Source organism: Anomalospiza imberbis, chromosome 9, assembly GCF_031753505.1.
Source record: "Anomalospiza imberbis isolate Cuckoo-Finch-1a 21T00152 chromosome 9, ASM3175350v1, whole genome shotgun sequence".
Taxonomy (NCBI): domain Eukaryota; kingdom Metazoa; phylum Chordata; class Aves; order Passeriformes; family Viduidae; genus Anomalospiza; species Anomalospiza imberbis.
The window spans coordinates 25,879,970-25,890,855 of record NC_089689.1 but is presented as its reverse complement, the minus strand read 5'-3'; the positions used below and the strand labels follow the sequence as shown (position 1 = coordinate 25,890,855).

At 45.4% G+C, this 10,886-nt stretch overlaps 2 protein-coding genes across 2 annotated transcripts in view; one reads left to right on the top strand and one right to left on the bottom strand.

The window, feature by feature from the left end:
- SCP2 (sterol carrier protein 2) overlaps positions 1-10,886 on the bottom strand; it is a 155,416-nt gene that overhangs the window by 49,243 nt on the left and 95,287 nt on the right. The window lies entirely within an intron of this gene.
- On the top strand, positions 1,328-3,139 carry COA7 (cytochrome c oxidase assembly factor 7). The gene is made up of 3 exons (XM_068198762.1): positions 1,328-1,516; positions 1,593-1,733; positions 2,546-3,139. Exons 1-3 carry the CDS (start codon positions 1,411-1,413, stop codon positions 2,992-2,994), a joined length of 696 nt encoding a protein of 231 aa, XP_068054863.1. The 5' UTR covers positions 1,328-1,410; the 3' UTR covers positions 2,995-3,139.

The window sequence follows — 10,886 nt, the reverse complement described above, 5'->3', positions numbered from 1 at the left end:
ATGTGCTACTTTACTCACAGAAAATTCAGTTTGTGCTCAGAACTGCTGGAATTGGATAGTGTGCCATGTTCTCTGTAAGAATTCTGTTATCACATTTGGGTTAAATTAATCCATAATGTTGTGGGTGCCCATCCCTGGAAGTGTTCAAGGCCAGGTTGGATGGGGCTTTGAGCAACATGGGATAGTGGAAGGTATCCCTGCCCAAGGCAGAGGGATGGAACGAGATGATATTTAAGGTCCCTTCCCACCCAAACCATTCTGTGATTCTCAGATCCAGGAGAAGCAGGGTTCGCTGTGTGTGAAGTGCTTACCCGTTTCTGGGTGTTCTCAGTGCTCCGGCACTGCCTGCTCAGTGCAGGTTCCAGTACTTCGGAAAGCGCCTGTGAGAGCTTCTGTGGTACCACAGAAAGGAGGGGTGCCTGGGAGCAGTCTCTCACAGCAGCACCTCTGTTCTAAAACGGATTTGGAAAATATCGAGCTTTAATCCAGACAAAAGTGTGCAGGAGGCAGATCAAGGAATAGGGAAAGCCACCCTGCTCCTAGGCCATGCAGAGAGCAATTAATGTACTGCCATGTCTCAGTTTATGGGTTGTGCTGAATCAGACCTCGGGAATACGCATCCGATGCTGCAAAACTCTGAAAGTAAAATTCTAACTGTGTGTTATCGCTTAAAACTGCTGAACCGTCAGAGTTCCCGGCGAGCCCGGGAGCACACAGCACGAACCGTAACGAGAGGAGCTGGAAGGTGCGCGGAGAGGCTGGGGAAGAGACGGGGGAAGTGACCGGAGGAGCGGGCAGCAAAGGGGCGGGAGAAGCGGCTGGAGGAGCGGCCACGGGAGGGGCAGGAGGGGCGGGCGGGGAAGGGGCCGGGTGCGGGCATGGGCGGGCAGAGGCCGGGCCGGGTGCGGGCATGGGCGTGCAGAGGCGAGGCCGGGTGCGGGCATGGGCGGGCAGGGAAGGGGCCGGGTGCGGGCATGGGCGGGCGGAGGCGGGGCCGGGTGCGGGCATGGGCGGGCGGAGGCGGGGCCGGGTGCGGGCATGGGCGGGCGGAGCGGGCGGGGAAGGGGCCGGGTGCGGGCATGGGCGGGCGGAGGCGGGGCCGGGTGCGGGCATGGGCGGGCAGAGGCCGGGCCGGGTGCGGGCATGGGCGGGCGGAGCGGGCGGGGAAGGGGCCGGGTGCGGGCATGGGCGTGCAGAGGCGAGGCCGGGTGCGGGCATGGGCGGGCGGAGGCGGGGCCGGGTGCGGGCATGGGCGGGCAGAGGCGGGGCCGGGTGCGGGCATGGGCGGGCGGAGGCGGGGCCGGGTGCGGGCATGGGCATGGGCGGGCGGCCCCGGGAGGGCGGTGCCGCATCGAACGCTCGGCGCTCGCCGGAGGCGGCGCAGCGATCGCGCCGTGACCCAGCGCGGCCATGGCCGGCTTCATCAACTTCGCGGACGAGGAGGAGGTGCGGGCGTACCTGGAGAACCTGCACGTGGAGTACAGCTACCAGTGCTTCAAGGAGAAGGACCCGGACGGTAAGGCCCCGGCGCCGCCCGCCGCCCGCCGCCGCGGGGCCGGCGGGAGGCTCAGCCCGTGTCCCGATCCTTGCAGGCTGCCAGCGCTTCGCCGATTACCTGGACGCCGTGAGGAAGGACTTCGTGGCGGCGGCGCGGGTGCTGCGCGACAACTGCGAGGTGCACGGGCACAGCGAGAGCTGCTACAAACTGGGGGCCTACCAGGCCCTCGGCAAAGGTGGGCAGGGGGGTTCTGGCGCTCGGGCCGCAGGTGACTCCTCCGCCTCCCGGGACAGCCTGTTCCCATACCTGGCCACCCTCACATCTGCCTTGTCCTCCTGACCTTGAAGGAGCAACTACTTGTCCTGCCCCCCTCATAAAAGTTGGGGGAGGATGGAAAACCTAAAATTGCTTCCTTCTGAAAAATCAGCTGTATGTTAACTATGGTTTTTTTTTTTTTTTTGTATAATTACAACTGTTTAACAGGTAAGTACAGCCAGTGCTCAGTGTTGCTGCATATTGAGTTCACGTCATTTCTTCTTGTCAGACAGAAGAGACAGAAAGAAACTCACAGACTACTAATAGGCATACCTCAGTAGTCTCCAAGTCTGCTCAAAATGTACTTGCTGGCACAGTAATGGAAAGAAATTAGTCAGAGATCTTCCAAAAGACAGTACTAGTAAGGAACAATATTTTTACTGTCGTTCAAAACTAGTAACAATCTTGGTGTAGGTGTACTGGCAAAATAATACTTGCCTAGTGTAAGATATTAAATCCATGGATATAATAGTAATGGAAAGAGTGTTTTGTGGGTCTGGGTTATTTTGGATACCGGTGCTATTGTGATTACTGGTGAGTGGAGGACAGTTTTCTGAGTCAAAGACATTAGCAGAATGTTTGTCACTGAGACAACAGTAATGTGTCTGAAGTCCTAAATGTTGACTGTAATATCTAAAGTGATGGATGCATATTTCCAGTGGGAAGCAACCTGCAAAGCAGAAAGCTCCCAGCTGTTTTAACATGTCCTCACAGTAAGGTCTTGACTAACAGGTGGACTTAACCCGGATTTGAAAGCTGCCTACAAATCTTTCATCAAGTCTTGTGAGAAAGGTGGGAAGAAGTCAGCAAATGCCTGTCACAGCGCTGGGCTGCTGGCCCAGGACGGGAAAGCCAACAATGATCAGCCTGACCCTGTTGCTGCTAGAGACTATTACACAAAAGCCTGTGATGGCAATTTTGCTCCCAGCTGCTTCAACCTGAGTGCGATATACCTGCAGGGAGCACCTGGGGTCCCCAAGGACATGAGCCATGCCTTGAAGTACTCGCTGAAAGGCTGTGAGCTGGGGCACGTGTGGGCTTGTGCCAATGCCAGCCGCATGTACAAACTGGGAGATGGTGTTGAGAAGAATGATGCTAAGGCAGAGGATCTGAAAAACAGGGCAAAACAGTTGCATAAAGAACAGAAAGAAGCTGCAAGTTCTCTAACATTTGGGGAGTAAAACTGGCAGTTGCAGATATTAAGACTGGTTTTTAAATGGCAAGTGAACTTGTTATTTAAATTGTGAGCGTACAGTTTTCATTTAAATAAATATCCTGTATTTGGATATGCAAATAAAATTATATTTTTGTGGATACAACAAATAACTGTCTCTGCTGTGCCTTTCTACGTTTTTGAACACACAAGTTGTTAAGTGTGTTTTGCTTAGATCCTTCCCTTCTTTTTAAGGAAGCCAAAAACTTGTGGTTTTTTGGGAATATTCCCCCATGGTTTCAAGCACAAAGGATTTCTTTTGTGTCCAACACTTCAATGTCCAGGCTTGTGCTCTGACCAGTTCTCAAATACACAAAAATCACAACTGCAGGTAATCCCAGCTTGGGCAGTCTGAACTGTTCCATCTCTCACAAGCATTTTCAGAACTTTGATAACTGCACTCTTGAGTGAGCTGCCATGGATAATCATCTGTAATTCCATAGGTCTAGGCCAATTCCTGGCTTCCTTAATTCCTCCAGTTGCCAATTGCTTTGTGACTCTGTATCTACCTGTCATATCCTTTGTAATTTAGGTGTATGCAAATATATATGAAGTTTGTGGTGTGTATGTTTTGCTGTAAATTTACTACTCAGAACCTGAATCCTCTGGCTCTGGACTAAGGAAAGATACAAACTTCACTACTAAAATAAGTGAAGTGGGATTAAAAGCAACATTACTTTGGCTGTGGCCACAAGTGAAAGCAGAGTTGTTGGAATCTCGCTGCATGCATGAACCAAAGCAGTTCTTCCAATTTAACAGAATTCTTGGGAAGGACGTTTGCTGCTCGAACAGAAACCCCAGCTGCACAGCACAGACACAGGCACCCTGTAACAACAGATGGCAGTGTATGAAAACTGCACATTGCTGTGGCTCTGGTGCAGCCTGGAAAAAAGCAAATAGCGGTGGCAAAATCAGAGTATTTTTTTCTCTTAACAGTTATTTTTTGCAGTTCAAAAAGGTGAAGCTCTTAGAGGAACACTCTTTGCCTGATTTTTTGCTAGGTACTATTCTGGGTATTTGTTTCACTTGGGAAATGTAAGTAAATGCTACCTCTGTGGACTGTAACACTCGTAATAAAACAGTTTGGAATCCGTGTGTTCTGGAGTAGGCAATTACAGGTGGGTCAAGGCATTGGAGAATTGGGTGGTATTTTAAGCCCTGTAATGCTCACTGCCACAGAGTGCCTTGTTCAGATCCTCAGCCCAAGCACTAGAGCAGTTTTCTTCCAACAGGACTAATGACTGTCAGTGATCCTCCCAGGAACTTGCAATCAACACAGCAAACAAGCACCAGAGAACATCCTCAGCAGAGTGACACTCACTGTGGATAATTAAAGCCACATATAAAGTACATGTGGGGAGGTTTTTTCATAGCAATCGAGAACTCGCAGGCTTGCAGAGCTTAAGTACTATAAAGCAAACCATTTTCATAAAAGCTGTGAAGTGTGTAAGATAAGTTTATGAAGTGTCATCCAATTTTGCACCACTGGTTGAAAAGACAAAGCCAAATTAAGGAGGGCTCTTTGTGTTTTCAGGCTGTCTCTGAATAGTTTGATGCCTGCTCTGGGCACACCTATATCTCTTTTACACAACTATTGATGACAGATGCATTTAGATAGCTAAGGCCCTCGCCTATATGACTCTTTTCCTTCCAAAGTGACAAAGCATCCAAAAAATGGTCAGCCAGTCTCATTTCAGTGTATTACAAATTATATGTGCTTAATGCAGTCTGTAGAAGTATATACACTCTCTGAATAGCAGTCTATTGTCAACCTCAAGATTCTTCAGCAGACATAATCAAAATCTTTAGAGGCGAAAATTTTCCTACAAATGTTTGCTTATAACCATCTTGCTCTCGTATTATGGATGTATTACCAAAATATCCAAATTACCAAAACATCTTCCTGCTCTTTACCTGATGTTACAAAGGCTAATTTTATGTTCTTCTGGAGGAGAACTTTCTTCAAAGCCTCTGAGGTCATAAACAAAGAGTGATCATACAAATATGTGATCATAGCAGAATACTTAGAAATATGGAAGAACCTGTTGATCTCTCCAGGATCAGTGGGTTTTCTAAGAAATAAAGGAGTTGATCTCAGCTTCACAGTTCCTAAACCACTGTCTGCTTTCCCTTTCATTTGTTTGCATTGATCTAAGCATACAACCATTAATAAAGCAGCAATATACTTCAGAAGCAACCAACCCTAATGAATTAAATAGACATGTGAATACATGGCTGTAAATGATGAAAGCATTCTCTGCAGGATGCTTCCTGCAGCTGTGAAAAGATCACCAGTGGAGGGCTGGTTTTGAACTGAGATTAAACACTGGCACCACATCATGTGTCATTAAGTGTCATTTGGATTAATCCTGGACAAAAGATGCTGTCGGGTAAAGAAGCCACATGATTGTGTAGAAAAAGAGAATCCTAGTGGTTCTGTTTATGTGCTATATTGTAATAAAAGCAGTTTTGCAGCTTGCTGACCTTTTGTTCAGCCATTGGTAACAGCTCCTCTCTGCAATGTATGTGTGAAGGGAGTTCTTGTGGCTGTACACACCCACCCAGAGGGATGGTCTGGGAGATTTTGTGTCATCATCACACCCAGAAACAAAAATAGTAGTGTTCCTTGTTACAGGACAAAGTTTTTGTTCAGTGGAGAAAGACATTCACTCTGTTGGCAATTTTTCACTTCATCATGTGAGACAGAAGAACTCTCAAGTAGCTTTTCTTCTCTTTGGTAGGTGGAGAAGGAAGAATTCCTCCTTCTCTTATGCTTCCCAGCATCTCCTCCACTAAATCTCAGAGCAACACAGTTCTGCTCAGGGTTGGCTTTTTTATGGGGGGTGAAGCAAGAAGAGAGAGGAAGGAAAAGGAGTCATGGCACAGCAAGAAACACATCAGAAAATAAGCAATAAACCCAGCTGTATCATTATTGCAGTAATCTGTGCTAGGGTAACGCCGAGGGGTTCAGTTCAGATTGTGACATTATGCCATTTGTGCACACCCATAGTGACACCCCTGATCCAGAGATCCATGGTCTAAGATTCAGGATTGTCCAAAGTCCCTAGCGCATATTTCAGTACTAAACACTGGTACCCTGCTCTATTTTTCCAGGCATTGTATCAACAATATGGCCCAGAATCCACAAAAAGCCAGATTTCCCCAAGAATCTTTAGACTATAAGGATCAATTCTGTGCCAAATTTTTCATGTCTGATTTCATTTGCCAGATCTGAAGCCTCCCAGTGCTTTAATTTTTCTGTATCCATACTTGAAGCAAGCACAATAACTGTAATTACACTAATTTTAGACTATATCACATATTTCTTATTTGTTGTTATTGCCTTCTACTCTTAATATTAGTTACAAATTACCATTGCTGTATTTGTTCCAAATGTGTTTTATACTTCTTACAGACACACTTAGTTTTTTGCAGTCTTGTTTGTAATACCATAAGTTTTAAAAGTTTTTAAAGGTTTTTAAAGTTTTTTAAAATATTTTTGTAATCTTTTTATTCTAATCAGCTAGTCAGACATTTGTGTGCTATGGAATTATAAAATTTAGGCCACTTTGGAGTGGTGATTTCAGATGGAGATTTGTGAACAGCATAATTGCAATGCATTCGTGTGCTCGAATTCATGAGTGGTGGGAGTTCTCTGTAAGTTCTCATTCTGTCTATGCAAAACTGAAGAATAGTGCTTTAAACGTACCCTGGAGAGTATTTCTTAGCAACTGATAAAAAAGAAGAAAGAAAGAAGATGAAAACCCCACATGATTATACAGCAGTTGTCACCCACAGGATTCTATTGCACATCACCGTGTCCTTTCCAGCTCATAGAGAGCCATTCCATACCGACCTGGGGCAATAAAGCCACCAAAGAAAAATGTTAATTGTTTGGCTGTGATGTAATTTCATATCTTGAAGATGAGGCTAACCTGAATTTATGTAAAACATAACATGTCCTTGTTTTGACAGTCCTCTTTTGACACATAATAGCCTGGTATGCACATTTAATTTTCACCAAAAACACTGAAAAGAAGTGGGTTGGTTTCCTTCCAGCTCTCCTGCCACTGGAAGCATGCCATGTTCCTATAGAGCTTCCTGCCCAGGAAACTCTTGTTGATTTGCAACAACCTCTTCTGCAAACTCCTGAGAAGGAAACCTGGATTATGTCTTTAGTTCAGGATAGGACAAGCCACTGAACAGCTGCTGACTCATTGCAAGGCACACAATGTCAGTAGGGGCCCAAACTGATTATTCTCCAAATGATATTTAGCAAGACAAGGACTTATCAATTCTTTACAAGCCAAGAAACACTAAGATGGGAAACAGGCCTTTGAATGCTATTCTGATAATATTTATGGAGTATTATTGCAGACACATGTGATAGCCACGTCAGCACAACTGTTATCAGTAAGGACTGAAGAGAAAATAAGCTGTGACATTGTCAACACTGCAATCAGCCCTTCAGAGAAGTTATTTTCTGTGCCTTTTTAAGTGAAATGTTTTCTCCACAGCATTGTTTTACTTCTTTGTTCTGCAGCTGACACAAAGGCAATATAAAATATCTTACTTGTCAGGGAGGCTGAGATAGAGTGACATCAACTGTCACAGGAACCCAAACTCACCTCAGGCTGGCAGCTCACACGCTGTGGTATTCACGAACAGACAGAGATTATGTATAATTTGAGGTAAAAACTTTAGATATTTTTGAAATTCTTAACTTATTCTAAATTCTTTTCTGTTTGGTTTTGTGAGTTTTATATGTTCCTCAGAACTCAGGGGTTGATATCAGAAGATGCAGGGACTGACATGGTTACAAAAGCACAGCATATGTGAACAAATTCAATACAAGTGAAGGTTTCTGCAGGAGCAGCATAATGGTTTTGTTACAGCAAACAGTAAAAACTTCCCACACCCTTTAACACTTAACCAAAACATCTCTGCAGTGTACCTGGCTTGATAATTTCTGTTTTCTGCGTACTGCAGCATGCAATGACCAAGTGTGATGCTTGTTGACTGTTCTGTTCATTGCTCCCACAGCAGGGTGTGGACATTTCCAGACCACACTATCACACCGTAATGACAAAGCTGATCCACTGATGGTTTAAATTGCAACACAAATCAACAGCTAGTTAATGCAGTTCTATAAATGACAGGAGATAGGTGATATCTAGTGACTGGTTCTAATTCTCTATGACCTTTCCTAATCTAATGCCATCCTGATATGTGTGTCAAACTAAAGCCTGTGGTCAGAGAGTATTTTCTTATGCAGTACCTGTACCCTTTAGGTAAGAATTTAAAGCTTTCAGTGCCTTTAAATGAAGGATGATTTTGCTTTAGATATTGTACAGTTACCAGTTGCAACCTAAGGCCATATTTATACACCAGAGCCCTGGAAAGATACATATATATACTATTTTCCCCATTATAATCTTTGGGGAACAATTTCAAGAAAGGGTTCTGTTCTATGATTTGAATAAATAAGTAACCTCCACTTGATTTCACTGACTATCTTCCCCCTGCATTTTCTAGTACTGACCCAGAATAATTGCTGTCATTCCACAGGCAGATGCATTACAACAATCAATGAGAGCTTTGAGCCAAATTGTGGAAAAGTTTTATATCTTTGAAGCTCCAGTCGAAATGCTGCCCTCTGGAGAGCCAAAGGCAAGGTCATTTGGCAGGGTGCAATTCCAGCATCATGCACACAACCTGGGGAAATGGCATCCAGAGGCAAGGCAGGACCTGGTGCTCAGGAGCCTGCTGCTCGCACTGCTGAGGGGCTGCAAGTCCAGGCTGCTCACACCTTGCTTGGTGCTCTTGAAACGCGTTAATGTTGCTGGAGACAAACAGAGGGTGGCAGAAAGAAAGGTAACATCTTTAGATGTGTAAAGTATGAAACAACAAAGCTTTTTGATTCAGTTCCTGTTCACTTGGCTGAACCAGAGATATTGTGAGGCTTGGAAACAGATGTACCCTTGAAAACTAATTACATTGAAGCTTAATGCTTGCAAATTTTCTTTCAGGAAGGTACTTGTGCGATTGGGGATTTTGGGCTATTTCTCTGCTTTTGTCCTGCCACTGCAAATGGATAAGATGAATGTGTGGAGGGGAATTGATTGAGTACTGTCTGTGCTTGGAGGCTTGAACTAATAAGTGACAAACATAAATGCTGTTTCTTGTTAAAACCTGCAATGTGCAGTCCTGCTCAGCCTATGAATACAGCTAAAACCGAAGGGACTCTGCACACTTCCTGCAGCACATCAAGCATCAGCTTCCCCCACCTGGGATGTATGTGATTGCTTTAGGGGGCTTGCTGGAGTGCAACTCAGCTTGGCCCAATCGCTCCAAGAGGACAGCCCATAGCAGAGCTAGTGAAGATAAACAGGATCTTTTAAAATAACAGAGTTTGTAAAAAAGGGCGGCTTCACAACAGAAATGATCAGGAATAAATTGCATAGGAGATGAACTATTTCTAGCCAGAACCTATTTGTCCTTATACAAAAAGAGAGCACGTGATTAATTAATTTGAAGTGAATTCTATTTTTTCTCATTGCTCAGGCAGTAAACCAAAAGAACAAGTAATTTAATTTGGCAATTGAAGCATCTCTTGATGCCAGGAGAGGGTCATATCAAACTGCTTTTTCCTGTCTCCAGAGTGCAGCAAGAGCTACAGTTACACTGTATGCAACAGGGAGCCTGACAGGACTCCTTAGAGATGCTGGACTACCTTGTTTAGCTCTGGAGATAAACAGATGATCCTTTTTTCAGCCATGCCTGTTCCTAAAGGAAATCATCTCAATCCTAATTTAATGAAGGAGGCAGATCCAGATCATGGTGTATTCAGATCACGTATTTTCTGGAATAGAATCCCAAATCAGATCAAATTAGTCCTCAGGTATCTGCAAGGTGTCTGGACAACCTGAAACAGAAATCTTTCACAATCCAAGATCTCCCCTGCAAGTTAACCCTGCAATCCCTATGGAGTGAAACTCCAGGCAGGAATATGACTCTATGGCATAGAGTGGATGTTGATGGGCATTTATTAAATAAGGTGCAGGCTTAAACCCCCTGTGGGGCAGAAGAGGTGAGGGCTGGGACAAAAACGTAGCCTTTCCTCACTGACATCTTCACTTCCCATCTGTAGCCAGGGTTAAACCAGCGGGTAGGTGCGCGCACACACACACACACACACACACACGCACACACACACTGAGTTTTGGAGACTGAGGGAGTTTTTGTGCTCAGACCCAGCTGTGCATGTACTTGATGAGATTGCAATAGCTGTTTGAAGATTTTTGAGAACCTATTAAAGGCTGAAGAGTACCCCAGCACTTTGGATTGCAGGCAGCCTGAGTGCTCTGAATGGATAAAAGACTAGAACTAGACATCTCTATTTAAAAAAAAAGAAACAACTCTAACCCCACAACAAAATCCAAATGTTCTCAGGATCGAACGAGCCTTTTGTGCTCTGTCCTCTCTATATGCTGCTCAGCTGTACTTTTCTTATTTTCCTGTGGGAGGGCTGTTCCCTTGGCTACCAGCGCTGGCCTCTAATAGTTGGCATTTGGGCACGGGATGAAAACATTGCTCTGTTTTTCTTTCATTCCTGCAGGAGCAGTGGGAACACAACTGGACAGGTTTCTGGTAGGCAGCAGCTCCAGATGATACCACTGAACCAAGCTAGGTGATTGTGCCCTGCTGCACCCCTCCCTCCCAGGCACTGCTCCAGGGGATCTCTGTATTCCTGCTGGCCACTGCCTTGTCAGGGAAGTGCTAACAGGAGGTGAGGTTTGGGGCTTGTTTCTCTGCCCTCCTGCACAGCAGACAGCACAGGCCACCTTCAGCTGCTCCAGC